Consider the following 12,406-nt stretch of genomic DNA (forward strand, 5'->3'; position numbering starts at 1 on the left):
GATTGGCCCATATGTTGTAGTCTTTGGGACGCTGAGTCGACTGGTTTTGGTCCGAAAAGGCTGCGATGCAGCGTTCCTCCTTTATTCCCAATCGAACATGGTTGAAGAAGCGGTCACGTGGTCCTGGGTGCCCAAATCACCTGGTCACCACGCCAGCAGGTGACAACTTTCACACCAAGGTTCAACTCGGGTTCAACTCGAGTGACAGGACTGCACCCAAAAAAGGTCAAACAGGCTAGTAAGTTGTACCCTGCAGGCACGGTGACCAGGTGACTGATGTACGCAGGAGCACGTGACCGCTTCTTCAACCATGTTCGATTGGGAATAAAGGAGGAACGCCGCATCGCAGCCTTTTCGGACCAAAACCAGTCGACTCAGCGTCCAAAAGACTACAACATATGGGCCAATCGCGGTCATCCGTGCTTTTATAAGAACGAAATGGCGCTTTTAGTGACATTTTGCATACAAATCCCCATCTAGTAGGGCGCAGTCACCCAGTTTCGGTGGAAGTGCGCGAGTTCGATTGGGATTCAAGTAGGAAGGGAGCGTCTCAGCTTCCTCGGACCACGACCATTCGACTCAGCACCCCGAAGACTACAACTGGTGAAATTTTAATTTTTGCCTTAACTTCCCCTTTAAGGCAAAAATTAAAATTTCACCAGTTGTAGTCTTCGGGGTGCTGAGTCGAATGGTCGTGGTCCGAGGAAGCTGAGACGCTCCCTTCCTACTTGAATCCCAATCGAACTCGCGCACTTCCACCGAAACTGGGTGACTGCGCCCTACTAGATGGGGATTTGTATGCAAAATGTCACTAAAAGCGCCATTTCGTTCTTATAAAAGCACGGATGACCGCGATTGGCCCATATGTTGTAGTCTTTTGGACGCTGAGTCGACTGGTTTTGGTCCGAAAAGGCTGCGATGCAGCGTTCCGCCTTTATTCCCAATCGAACATGGTTGAACAAGCGGTCACGTGCTCCTGCGTACGCCAGTCACCTGGTCACCGTGCCTGCAGGGTACAACTTACTAGCTTGTTTGACCTTTTTTGGGTGCAGTCCTGTCACTCGAGTTGAACTCGAGTTGAACCTTGGTGTGAAAGTTGTCACCTGCTGGCGTGGTGACCAGGTGATTTGGGCACCCAGGAGCACGTGACCACTTGTTCAACCATGTTCGATTGGGAATAAAGGAGGAACGCTGCATCGCAGCCTTTTCGGACCAAAACCAGTCGACTCAGCGTCCAAAAGACTACAACATATGTGCCAATCGCGGTCATCCGTGCTTTTATAAGAACGAAATGGCGCTTTTAGTGACATTTTGCATACAAATCCCCATCTCGTAGGGCGCAGTCACCCAGTTTCGGTGGAAGTGCGCGAGTTCGATTGGGATTCAAGTAGGAAGGAAGCGTCTCAGCTTCCTCGGACCAAGACCATTCGACTCAGCACCCCGAAGACTACAACTGGTGAAATTTTAATTTTTGCCTTAACTTCCCCTTTAAGAGCTCCAAGAACATAATACTAGTCAAGGCGGACAAAACAAGGAACCTGTACGAAGTCACGCAAGAGCAGTACCGCAAGCTGCTGCACGATAACGTCACCGGGACATACAAGACCACACCAGATGGATTCTACGAAGAGATCAACAGTGAAGCCAGGCAAGTAGCGTCTGCGCTGAAAATCGACGACCGAATGGAGGCGTGACCCAAGGCGAGTGCCTTCATCACATTGAAGGATCACAAAGACCGGTTCGAGAACAACCTCCCTTGCAGACTAATCACTTGAACCCTGCTAAATCCGAAATGGGAATCGTGAGTACTCTCTGGACAATATACTCCTGGCAATAAAACAAGCTACGAACGAGAACTTATGAAAAACACAGCGTCTGTGCATTGACTGGTTCGAAGCCATTTCTCGACAAACAGAGGCATACGTTCATATGTTTCGACGTACTAGAGTTCTACCCTTCAATTACGGAACATTTGCTGGATAAGGCCCTATCATTCGCCAAGCAGTTATGCAGTGTGAGCACCAATGAAGAAGAAGCCATCAAACACTCAAGAAAGTCCCTTCTGTTTCAAGACGGCCAGCAGAGGGTGAAACGGAACACAGCAAACGGATTTGACGCTGCTATGGGTTCCTTTGATGGGGCTGAGGTTTGCGAGCTGGTGGGTGCATTCCTCCTGTCAGAACTAGAGAAGCACGTATGCAGCTAGTCAATCGGACTGTATACCCACGTCCACTTCCGCATCCAGAATGTCAGAATGTTCACCGCCTCCTGCGCCGTCTCGACGAGTCGAAAGCCACGGGGCCGGACAGCATCCCCCCTCCCCCCCCCCCCTCTCCCCCGTGTCCTGAAAGAATGCGCTTCGGTGCTCGCACCGGTCCTGACCAAGCTTTTCTCATTATGCTTCCGGCATGGATACCAACCTCAGCCTCAGGCCTGGAAGCACGCCAATGTTGTCCCTGTGCATAAGCTCTCATCTCACTCACAGCTCAAGAACTACCGCCCCGTGTCTCTCCTTAGTGTGATATCCAAACTAATGGAGACCATTATCAACATTCAAATTACTTGTACGAACTACCTCGAGGGTAACTCACTGCTTGCAGCGAATCAGTTTGGCTTCAGACGGAATCTGGGTACAGCCGATGCTCTTACTACGCTACACCACTCCTGTGCATTCTCTATCGGACGTGGGGGCGCAGCACGCGTACTTGCACTTGACATTGCTGGAGCCTTCGACAAGGTCTCTCAAGCAGGTGTCCTCTTCAAGCTACAGCAATGTGGCATTCAAGGAATCCTCCTTGCATGGCTGACATCGTACCTGTTCCGAAGCATGCAGTGTGTTGTTGGTGGTGCAACCGAAGCATGCAGTGTGTTGTTGGTGGTGCAACCTCCCGTCCATACCCCATGAAGGCGGGAGTCCCACAAGGCAGCATTCTGGGGCCAACCATGTTCCTCGTCTACATTAACGACGTATCAACATGCCTTGCTGGGAACATGCAGCTGGAAGCCTTTGCTGACGATGCGACATTGTACACTCTTCTTCGCAACGACCTCCCCACTGCTGCTGCCTTGCTTCAGGACAACTTCAACTAGACTGGGGCAAGGAATGGCGTGTAGCGTTTGAGCCGTCAAAATCCCAGGCTATAACAGTAACGCTGCAAAGAGCGCAGCTAGCCTTGTCCTCTCTTCTCTGCGGAGGCAACCCTGTGCCAGAGTCATCCACAATAAAGCTCTTGGGGGTGACTTTTGATCCGAAGCTGTCTTTCGCGGAGCACATCCACGCAGTGTATACATGGCAAACAGGGCCTGGGCCTCCTGCGGAGAGCTGCGCCCTATCTCTCCCGAGAAGGCCGCCTCACAGCGTACAAGGGGTTTTTACGGCCCATTTTGGAGTATGCTCCGCTCGTCTGGATGGGAGCTGCTCCCTCCCATCCTGCACGCCTAGACAGCATCCAACGCTGTGCATTGCGCATCATTGGTCCTGGGACGGTGCTCCAGAGCCTCAGCCTACGGCGATATGTTGCTGCACTAACATACACGTACAAACTACACCTCCTCACCGGTCCGACTCAATTGCTAGCAGTCCTCCCACCAAGGCTGGAGACCTGTGACGCTACTCGCACCAGAAACAATCTCCGCACGGCCACCGGCCACTAGTTGCCAGACAAGAAATCCCCTACCGCGTCAAGCACCAGACACCATTCTCCGCAGTTTCCCGTATTGTACAATCCAGCTATGGAATTCCCTGCCGCCAGCTTTTCTAGACTCCGCCCCAACTCGCAAAAATCTTCAAAAGTTTAAATGCAACATCAACGAATACCTCCGCGGCCAGGATTGGCGATGGTCCACGGACCACGGACATTCTGCCTGTCGACCCATCTACATTCTAGTGCCCTGTCAACGACTCCCATTGGTACGATGCTGCGCTGCACACTAGCTGATGTTAACCCTTGCTTTCTTTTTATTTTCCTGACCCTTACAGCTCTATCTTTTGTTTTTGGTGCGTGTTTCTGGTCGTGATACCGAGACCTCAGGTCGGCAGAGCCATCAATGCCCCACCATCACTGCTGTGTCTCGGTGCAGGCCCTACTCAGTAGTTGTCACGTTTGTCCTTGTCTCAGTACCATTGTCTTTCCTTATTATTTTACGAGTTGGGTATGTGAACATAGTAAAAAATTGATTAAGGAAAGAATGACGGCCTGGCTGTGCTGCGGAACACCTCGGGAAGTGATTCTGACAGACTGAAAAAGAGGATAACCCAGGAATTCCAGCGCCATGATCTGAAGATCACAATCGACGTCAACCTGCAGGTGGTGAACTTCGTAAACATCACCATGAAAAGGATGAGGTGTCCCTGTTACAATTAACCTACAGACTGGCCAGTACAAGCCGTACAGGACACCGGGCGATACACCTCTGTACCTCAATGCCCTGTCCAATCATCCACCAGTGATCAGTCTGAACCTCCCCAAATCCATCGGAAGGAGGCTGTCCGACATATCATCCAGTCATGATGTATTCCAGGAGGCAGTACCGGTATACAGGAGCGCCCTGACTAATAGCGGTCATTCTGACTAATAGCGGTCATTCTGACTAATAGCGGTCATTCTGAAACGCTGGATCGTACACCTAAAAGGCAAAAAGAGGAAGAAATAAGAAAAGAAGAAGGAAGATAATTTGGTTTAACCCCCCGTTTAGCAGAAGTGTATCAACGAATGTGGCCAAGTCATTTCTGACCCTCGTGGCAAGGCACTTCCCTGCGGCATCAAAGCTTCACAAGATCTTCAACAAGAACTCGGTGAAGGTGAGCTACAGTTGCTGACCGAATGTAGCCGCCATCATCCGTGGAAACAACAACAAGCTACTCAGCCCGCAACAGGAAGACCTGCCATACAACTGCCGAGCGAAGCCTGACTGTCCTATGAGAGGAAAGTGCCAGACACAGCAGCTGGTCTACAAAGCCGAAGTGACAAGCAGTAATGTTAACCCAGCACGTGTGTACTTCGGAGGGACAGAGCCAACATTCAAGACCCGGTACGGAAACCACAAGTACATTCAACCACGAGCAGAGAAGGAAGAGTACCGAGTTATCCAAGTATGTCTGCAAATTGAAGGAGAGACAGGAAGACTACTCGATCCAGTGGTGTATTTCGGAACGAGCACGAGCCTACAGCAACATCAACAAGAGGTGCCAACTTTGCCTCTCGGAGAAGTTCCGGATCATAACCGCCTATACTTGGTAGTATAGAGCAACATGCAACAAGAGAAGCGAGCTCATCTCGAAGTGCAGACATGCCAACAAATTCTCGCTCGCAAACTACACTGGGGTCACATGATGAGATATGCGGCATTTTTACACACACACACACACACACACACACACACACACACACACACACACACACACACACACACACATACACACACACACACCATGTACCATGTATACGCCCGTCACAAGAGAAGCATGCAAATCTGCAAATGCACTGGATGTGCACCCACAGATTTTCTCTTATAAGCTATAGCAACGATAGCGAACAAGATCTGAATGAGACAGATCAAGACTTGCGTCAGGTAACTGTCTAATCCACACAACTGGCGAAGCCATGTGAATCGACCACCAATGCACACCTGGTCTATACCACACGGAGTACATCGGCATAAAACGGCCAAGACAGTTTACCTATGCACACCCTACACTTGCTGGGGTAACCAATAGACAGCACGCTACTTTGATAGAAGCAGACACTAGATTTTTATTGGCCCGTAAAAGAGGCTTCTTTAACTAAAGCAGACACTAGATGCACTGGTACCTTGAAGTGAAATTTGAGTTACTTTACCAACCAGCCTCGGCTACTGAGAACTGGGAAACCAGAGCCAACAGACATACCAACAACCTCAGCCATGAACGCTATAACATAATTATTGTAGTAACGACACACTGGATTGTGGAACCGAAACCAGTCCAACTTCCAAATGCTTTGGCAAGAGGGTAGCCTTCCGACAGGTTGACACACACACACACACACACACACACACACACACGCGCGCACACACATACACACACACACACTCTCTCTCTCTCATGCACCCACATGTACACCCTCATTATTTCAAACTCACACCAAACCACATATTGCGTCACTATCTACACTGGTATCTGCTGGTTATAGAAATATACCTCAGCCATGACACTTGCACTCCTATTACTCTCAGTGTATTCCAGCGCTGATGCTATCTCCTCAAGATTCGTGGTTGTAGCACTGTTTTAGCCTACACTACAATTACCCTATAGCGAATAGCATTATTTAAATAATCGACGCGGAGACAACAATTTTATAATAGTGATAAAGAGAACAAAGTCTGCTGTCATCGCCACACTACAACGAAGTCATGAAAGTTTACCAAAATCAAGATTTCTTGTCACATTCATCAGTGGGAGTCGTGACTGAAGAGTAACCATGCTGAACAATGATTAATATACATTCAATAATGTGTTACGAGAACAATGAAGTGCACGCTGCGATGGGGTGATGCCCCCATCGCCGTCGTTGCCGTTGCCTCCCCCAGAACCGCCACCTGCATCTGTCATCGGCAGTGCTGGGGCTGAGTCTGTGGTGTCGGTGGCATGTGTAAATATGGATGAGGCAAGCACTGAACATGAACAAGGTATAATAGAAGGCTGAAGGGAACGGAATTCAACAAAGAAAACAACACGATCAACATTCAAAGACCTAGATGATCAACTGTTACCAATGAATTATTACAGTACAGTGTACTGGATGTCAAGCACCGGCGAAGACACTGGGAACACAAGATTTAACAAAAACAGGAACAACAACAACAACAACAACAACAACAACAACAACAACAACAACAACAACAACAACAACAACAACAACAACAACAACAACAACAACAACAACAACAACAACAACAACAACAACAACAACAACAACAACAACAACAACAACAACAACAACAACAACAACAACAACAACAACAACAACAACAACAACAACAACAACAACAACAACAACAACAACAACAACAACAACAACAACAACAACAACAACAACAACAACAACAACAACAACAACAACAACAACAACAACAACAACAACAACAACAACAACAACAACAACAACAACAACAACAACAACAACAACAACAACAACAACAACAACAACAACAACAACAACAACAACAACAACAACAACAACAACAACAACAACAACAACAACAACAACAACAACAACAACAACAACAACAACAACAACAACAACAACAACAACAACAACAACAACAACAACAACAACAACAACAACAACAACAACAACAACAACAACAACAACAACAACAACAACAACAACAACAACAACAACAACAACAACAACAACAACAACAACAACAACAACAACAACAACAACAACAACAACAACAACAACAACAACAACAACAACAACAACAACAACAACAACAACAACAACAACAACAACAACAACAACAACAACAACAACAACAACAACAACAACAACAACAACAACAACAACAACAACAACAACAACAACAACAACAACAACAACAACAACAACAACAACAACAACAACAACAACAACAACAACAACAACAACAACAACAACAACAACAACAACAACAACAACAACAACAACAACAACAACAACAACAACAACAACAACAACAACAACAACAACAACAACAACAACAACAACAACAACAACAACAACAACAACAACAACAACAACAACAACAACAACAACAACAACAACAACAACAACAACAACAACAACAACAACAACAACAACAACAACAACAACAACAACAACAACAACAACAACAACAACAACAACAACAACAACAACAACAACAACAACAACAACAACAACAACAACAACAACAACAACAACAACAACAACAACAACAACAACAACAACAACAACAACAACAACAACAACAACAACAACAACAACAACAACAACAACAACAACAACAACAACAACAACAACAACAACAACAACAACAACAACAACAACAACAACAACAACAACAACAACAACAACAACAACAACAACAACAACAACAACAACAACAACAACAACAACAACAACAACAACAACAACAACAACAACAACAACAACAACAACAACAACAACAACAACAACAACAACAACAACAACAACAACAACAACAACAACAACAACAACAACAACAACAACAACAACAACAACAACAACAACAACAACAACAACAACAACAACAACAACAACAACAACAACAACAACAACAACAACAACAACAACAACAACAACAACAACAACAACAACAACAACAACAACAACAACAACAACAACAACAACAACAACAACAACAACAACAACAACAACAACAACAACAACAACAACAACAACAACAACAACAACAACAACAACAACAACAACAACAACAACAACAACAACAACAACAACAACAACAACAACAACAACAACAACAACAACAACAACAACAACAACAACAACAACAACAACAACAACAACAACAACAACAACAACAACAACAACAACAACAACAACAACAACAACAACAACAACAACAACAACAACAACAACAACAACAACAACAACAACAACAACAACAACAACAACAACAACAACAACAACAACAACAACAACAACAACAACAACAACAACAACAACAACAACAACAACAACAACAACAACAACAACAACAACAACAACAACAACAACAACAACAACAACAACAACAACAACAACAACAACAACAACAACAACAACAACAACAACAACAACAACAACAACAACAACAACAACAACAACAACAACAACAACAACAACAACAACAACAACAACAACAACAACAACAACAACAACAACAACAACAACAACAACAACAACAACAACAACAACAACAACAACAACAACAACAACAACAACAACAACAACAACAACAACAACAACAACAACAACAACAACAACAACAACAACAACAACAACAACAACAACAACAACAACAACAACAACAACAACAACAACAACAACAACAACAACAACAACAACAACAACAACAACAACAACAACAACAACAACAACAACAACAACAACAACAACAACAACAACAACAACAACAACAACAACAACAACAACAACAACAACAACAACAACAACAACAACAACAACAACAACAACAACAACAACAACAACAACAACAACAACAACAACAACAACAACAACAACAACAACAACAACAACAACAACAACAACAACAACAACAACAACAACAACAACAACAACAACAACAACAACAACAACAACAACAACAACAACAACAACAACAACAACAACAACAACAACAACAACAACAACAACAACAACAACAACAACAACAACAACAACAACAACAACAACAACAACAACAACAACAACAACAACAACAACAACAACAACAACAACAACAACAACAACAACAACAACAACAACAACAACAACAACAACAACAACAACAACAACAACAACAACAACAACAACAACAACAACAACAACAACAACAACAACAACAACAACAACAACAACAACAACAACAACAACAACAACAACAACAACAACAACAACAACAACAACAACAACAACAACAACAACAACAACAACAACAACAACAACAACAACAACAACAACAACAACAACAACAACAACAACAACAACAACAACAACAACAACAACAACAACAACAACAACAACAACAACAACAACAACAACAACAACAACAACAACAACAACAACAACAACAACAACAACAACAACAACAACAACAACAACAACAACAACAACAACAACAACAACAACAACAACAACAACAACAACAACAACAACAACAACAACAACAACAACAACAACAACAACAACAACAACAACAACAACAACAACAACAACAACAACAACAACAACAACAACAACAACAACAACAACAACAACAACAACAACAACAACAACAACAACAACAACAACAACAACAACAACAACAACAACAACAACAACAACAACAACAACAACAACAACAACAACAACAACAACAACAACAACAACAACAACAACAACAACAACAACAACAACAACAACAACAACAACAACAACAACAACAACAACAACAACAACAACAACAACAACAACAACAACAACAACAACAACAACAACAACAACAACAACAACAACAACAACAACAACAACAACAACAACAACAACAACAACAACAACAACAACAACAACAACAACAACAACAACAACAACAACAACAACAACAACAACAACAACAACAACAACAACAACAACAACAACAACAACAACAACAACAACAACAACAACAACAACAACAACAACAACAACAACAACAACAACAACAACAACAACAACAACAACAACAACAACAACAACAACAACAACAACAACAACAACAACAACAACAACAACAACAACAACAACAACAACAACAACAACAACAACAACAACAACAACAACAACAACAACAACAACAACAACAACAACAACAACAACAACAACAACAACAACAACAACAACAACAACAACAACAACAACAACAACAACAACAACAACAACAACAACAACAACAACAACAACAACAACAACAACAACAACAACAACAACAACAACAACAACAACAACAACAACAACAACAACAACAACAACAACAACAACAACAACAACAACAACAACAACAACAACAACAACAACAACAACAACAACAACAACAACAACAACAACAACAACAACAACAACAACAACAACAACAACAACAACAACAACAACAACAACAACAACAACAACAACAACCACAACCACAACCACAACCACAACCACAACATACTCGCATGCCACTTTCCTTTTTGTTACCGCTGCCACCTGGAATTCTCTCCCCACTGACATTAGAACCACCCAAAATAGTCATTGCTTTGTGTCTCGTGTCCGTACCATCTTTGCCAACACCCGCTTCGAACCCGCTGGTTTCATTCCTTCCAGAGTTTCTATAACATAGTGACGAATGTTATGGCTGATTTCTACAGTACGCATTTGTTATAACCCTTCCTCTTCTCAATCTATATTCCCAGTAAGCCATGAACGGAGACCCCCTCGACTTAGGCCTCGGCCTTTGGGGAATCCTAAATAAATAAAAAACAACAACAATGGTACATGTAACAAATTACCATCAAAATCAAAGGAGGAGCCAACGAACAGAGGTCAAGCAACATGAAGCGAGCCTGGGGCCGATCGGTGTTGATGAGGAGAATGACACGGAGGACGACACTGAGGACGAGTTTCAAGATGAGACGGAGGACGAGGTTGCGGTTTTTGGAGACGAGGAATCGGACGGTGATTGTGATCGTAAGAAGTCTGCCGTTTTTTTTCATTTTGTTGTCTCACCCTAAGTGTCTGCAGGTGTATGATGATTTTAGTTTTTCTGTTCTTTGTCGTGCACGGTATGCTAGTCAGTTGAAAGTACTTGAGGCTTTTTGTATTCGTTTGCATAAGCCTGATCTTTGTAAGCAGAAGAAACATGCAGTTGCGCTAAGATTGTTTTCGTAGGTGCACAGCATGATTGTTTGTCTCACTACACAGTTCTAGCGTTACAATTAGTGTCTCCCCCCCCCCCCTCCGTTGCACTTAGCTAGCTCTCACTTCACTTCTATAGCCACGGTCTCACCTTCCCTCATTCTATTTTAGCACTTTATTATTATTGTTCTCGTAACACATTATTCATTTGAATGTATATTCAATCATCGTTCAGCATGGTTACTCTTCAGTCACGACCCCCCCCCACTGATGAATGTGTCAAGAGAATCTTGATTTTGGTAAACTTTCATGACTTCGTTGTAGTGTGGCGATGACTGCAGACCGTAAGTTGTTCTCTTTGTTGCTATTATAAAATACTAGCACTATTATGTATTATCGTCTGATGAGTGTGTTTGAACACGAAACTCGGAGTAACGAGAAAGATGTTTGGTCTCTGTTGTTCTGCCTTGTGTACACGGTACATGTACATGACTGTACACATTATGACTACAATCATGTACATGTAGAAGGAAGAGACTCAGAGAATAGTCGTGTAGATCTCTACATGTACATGTACATGTACAAACCGGTCATGTACTTGTACAGTCAACTTCGCTTATAACGACACTCGGCGGGGCATCAAAAAGGTGTCCTTATTCGCGAAGTGTCGTTATACCCGAAGTCTCATTATAATTATGTATTTATATAGTGGGATGGGATTTTTCTCTGGGCATGGAGATTATGTCGTTATTCGCGAATTGTCGTTATGTCCGCAGTCGTTATTAGCGAAGTTGACTGTATACACTATACGG

General features: G+C 43.4%; 1 protein-coding gene across 1 annotated transcript; it reads left to right on the plus strand.

Annotated features, from left to right (window-relative positions):
• Nucleotides 1-6,530: 6,530 nt before the first annotated feature.
• On the plus strand, nucleotides 6,531-9,664 carry LOC135806442 (transcription factor SPT20 homolog; the record flags this gene model as incomplete). Its single annotated transcript, XM_065320631.1, has 4 exons — nucleotides 6,531-6,629; nucleotides 6,836-7,039; nucleotides 7,673-7,972; nucleotides 8,588-9,664. Coding segments are annotated over exons 1-4 (1,680 nt in total), but the record flags the coding sequence as incomplete, so codon positions are not given.
• Between the last annotated feature and the right edge of the window lie 2,742 nt (nucleotides 9,665-12,406).

Source organism: Sycon ciliatum, chromosome 1 (genome assembly GCF_964019385.1).
Source record: "Sycon ciliatum chromosome 1, ocSycCili1.1, whole genome shotgun sequence".
In the NCBI taxonomy this organism is placed as follows: Eukaryota; Metazoa; Porifera; class Calcarea; order Leucosolenida; family Sycettidae; genus Sycon; species Sycon ciliatum.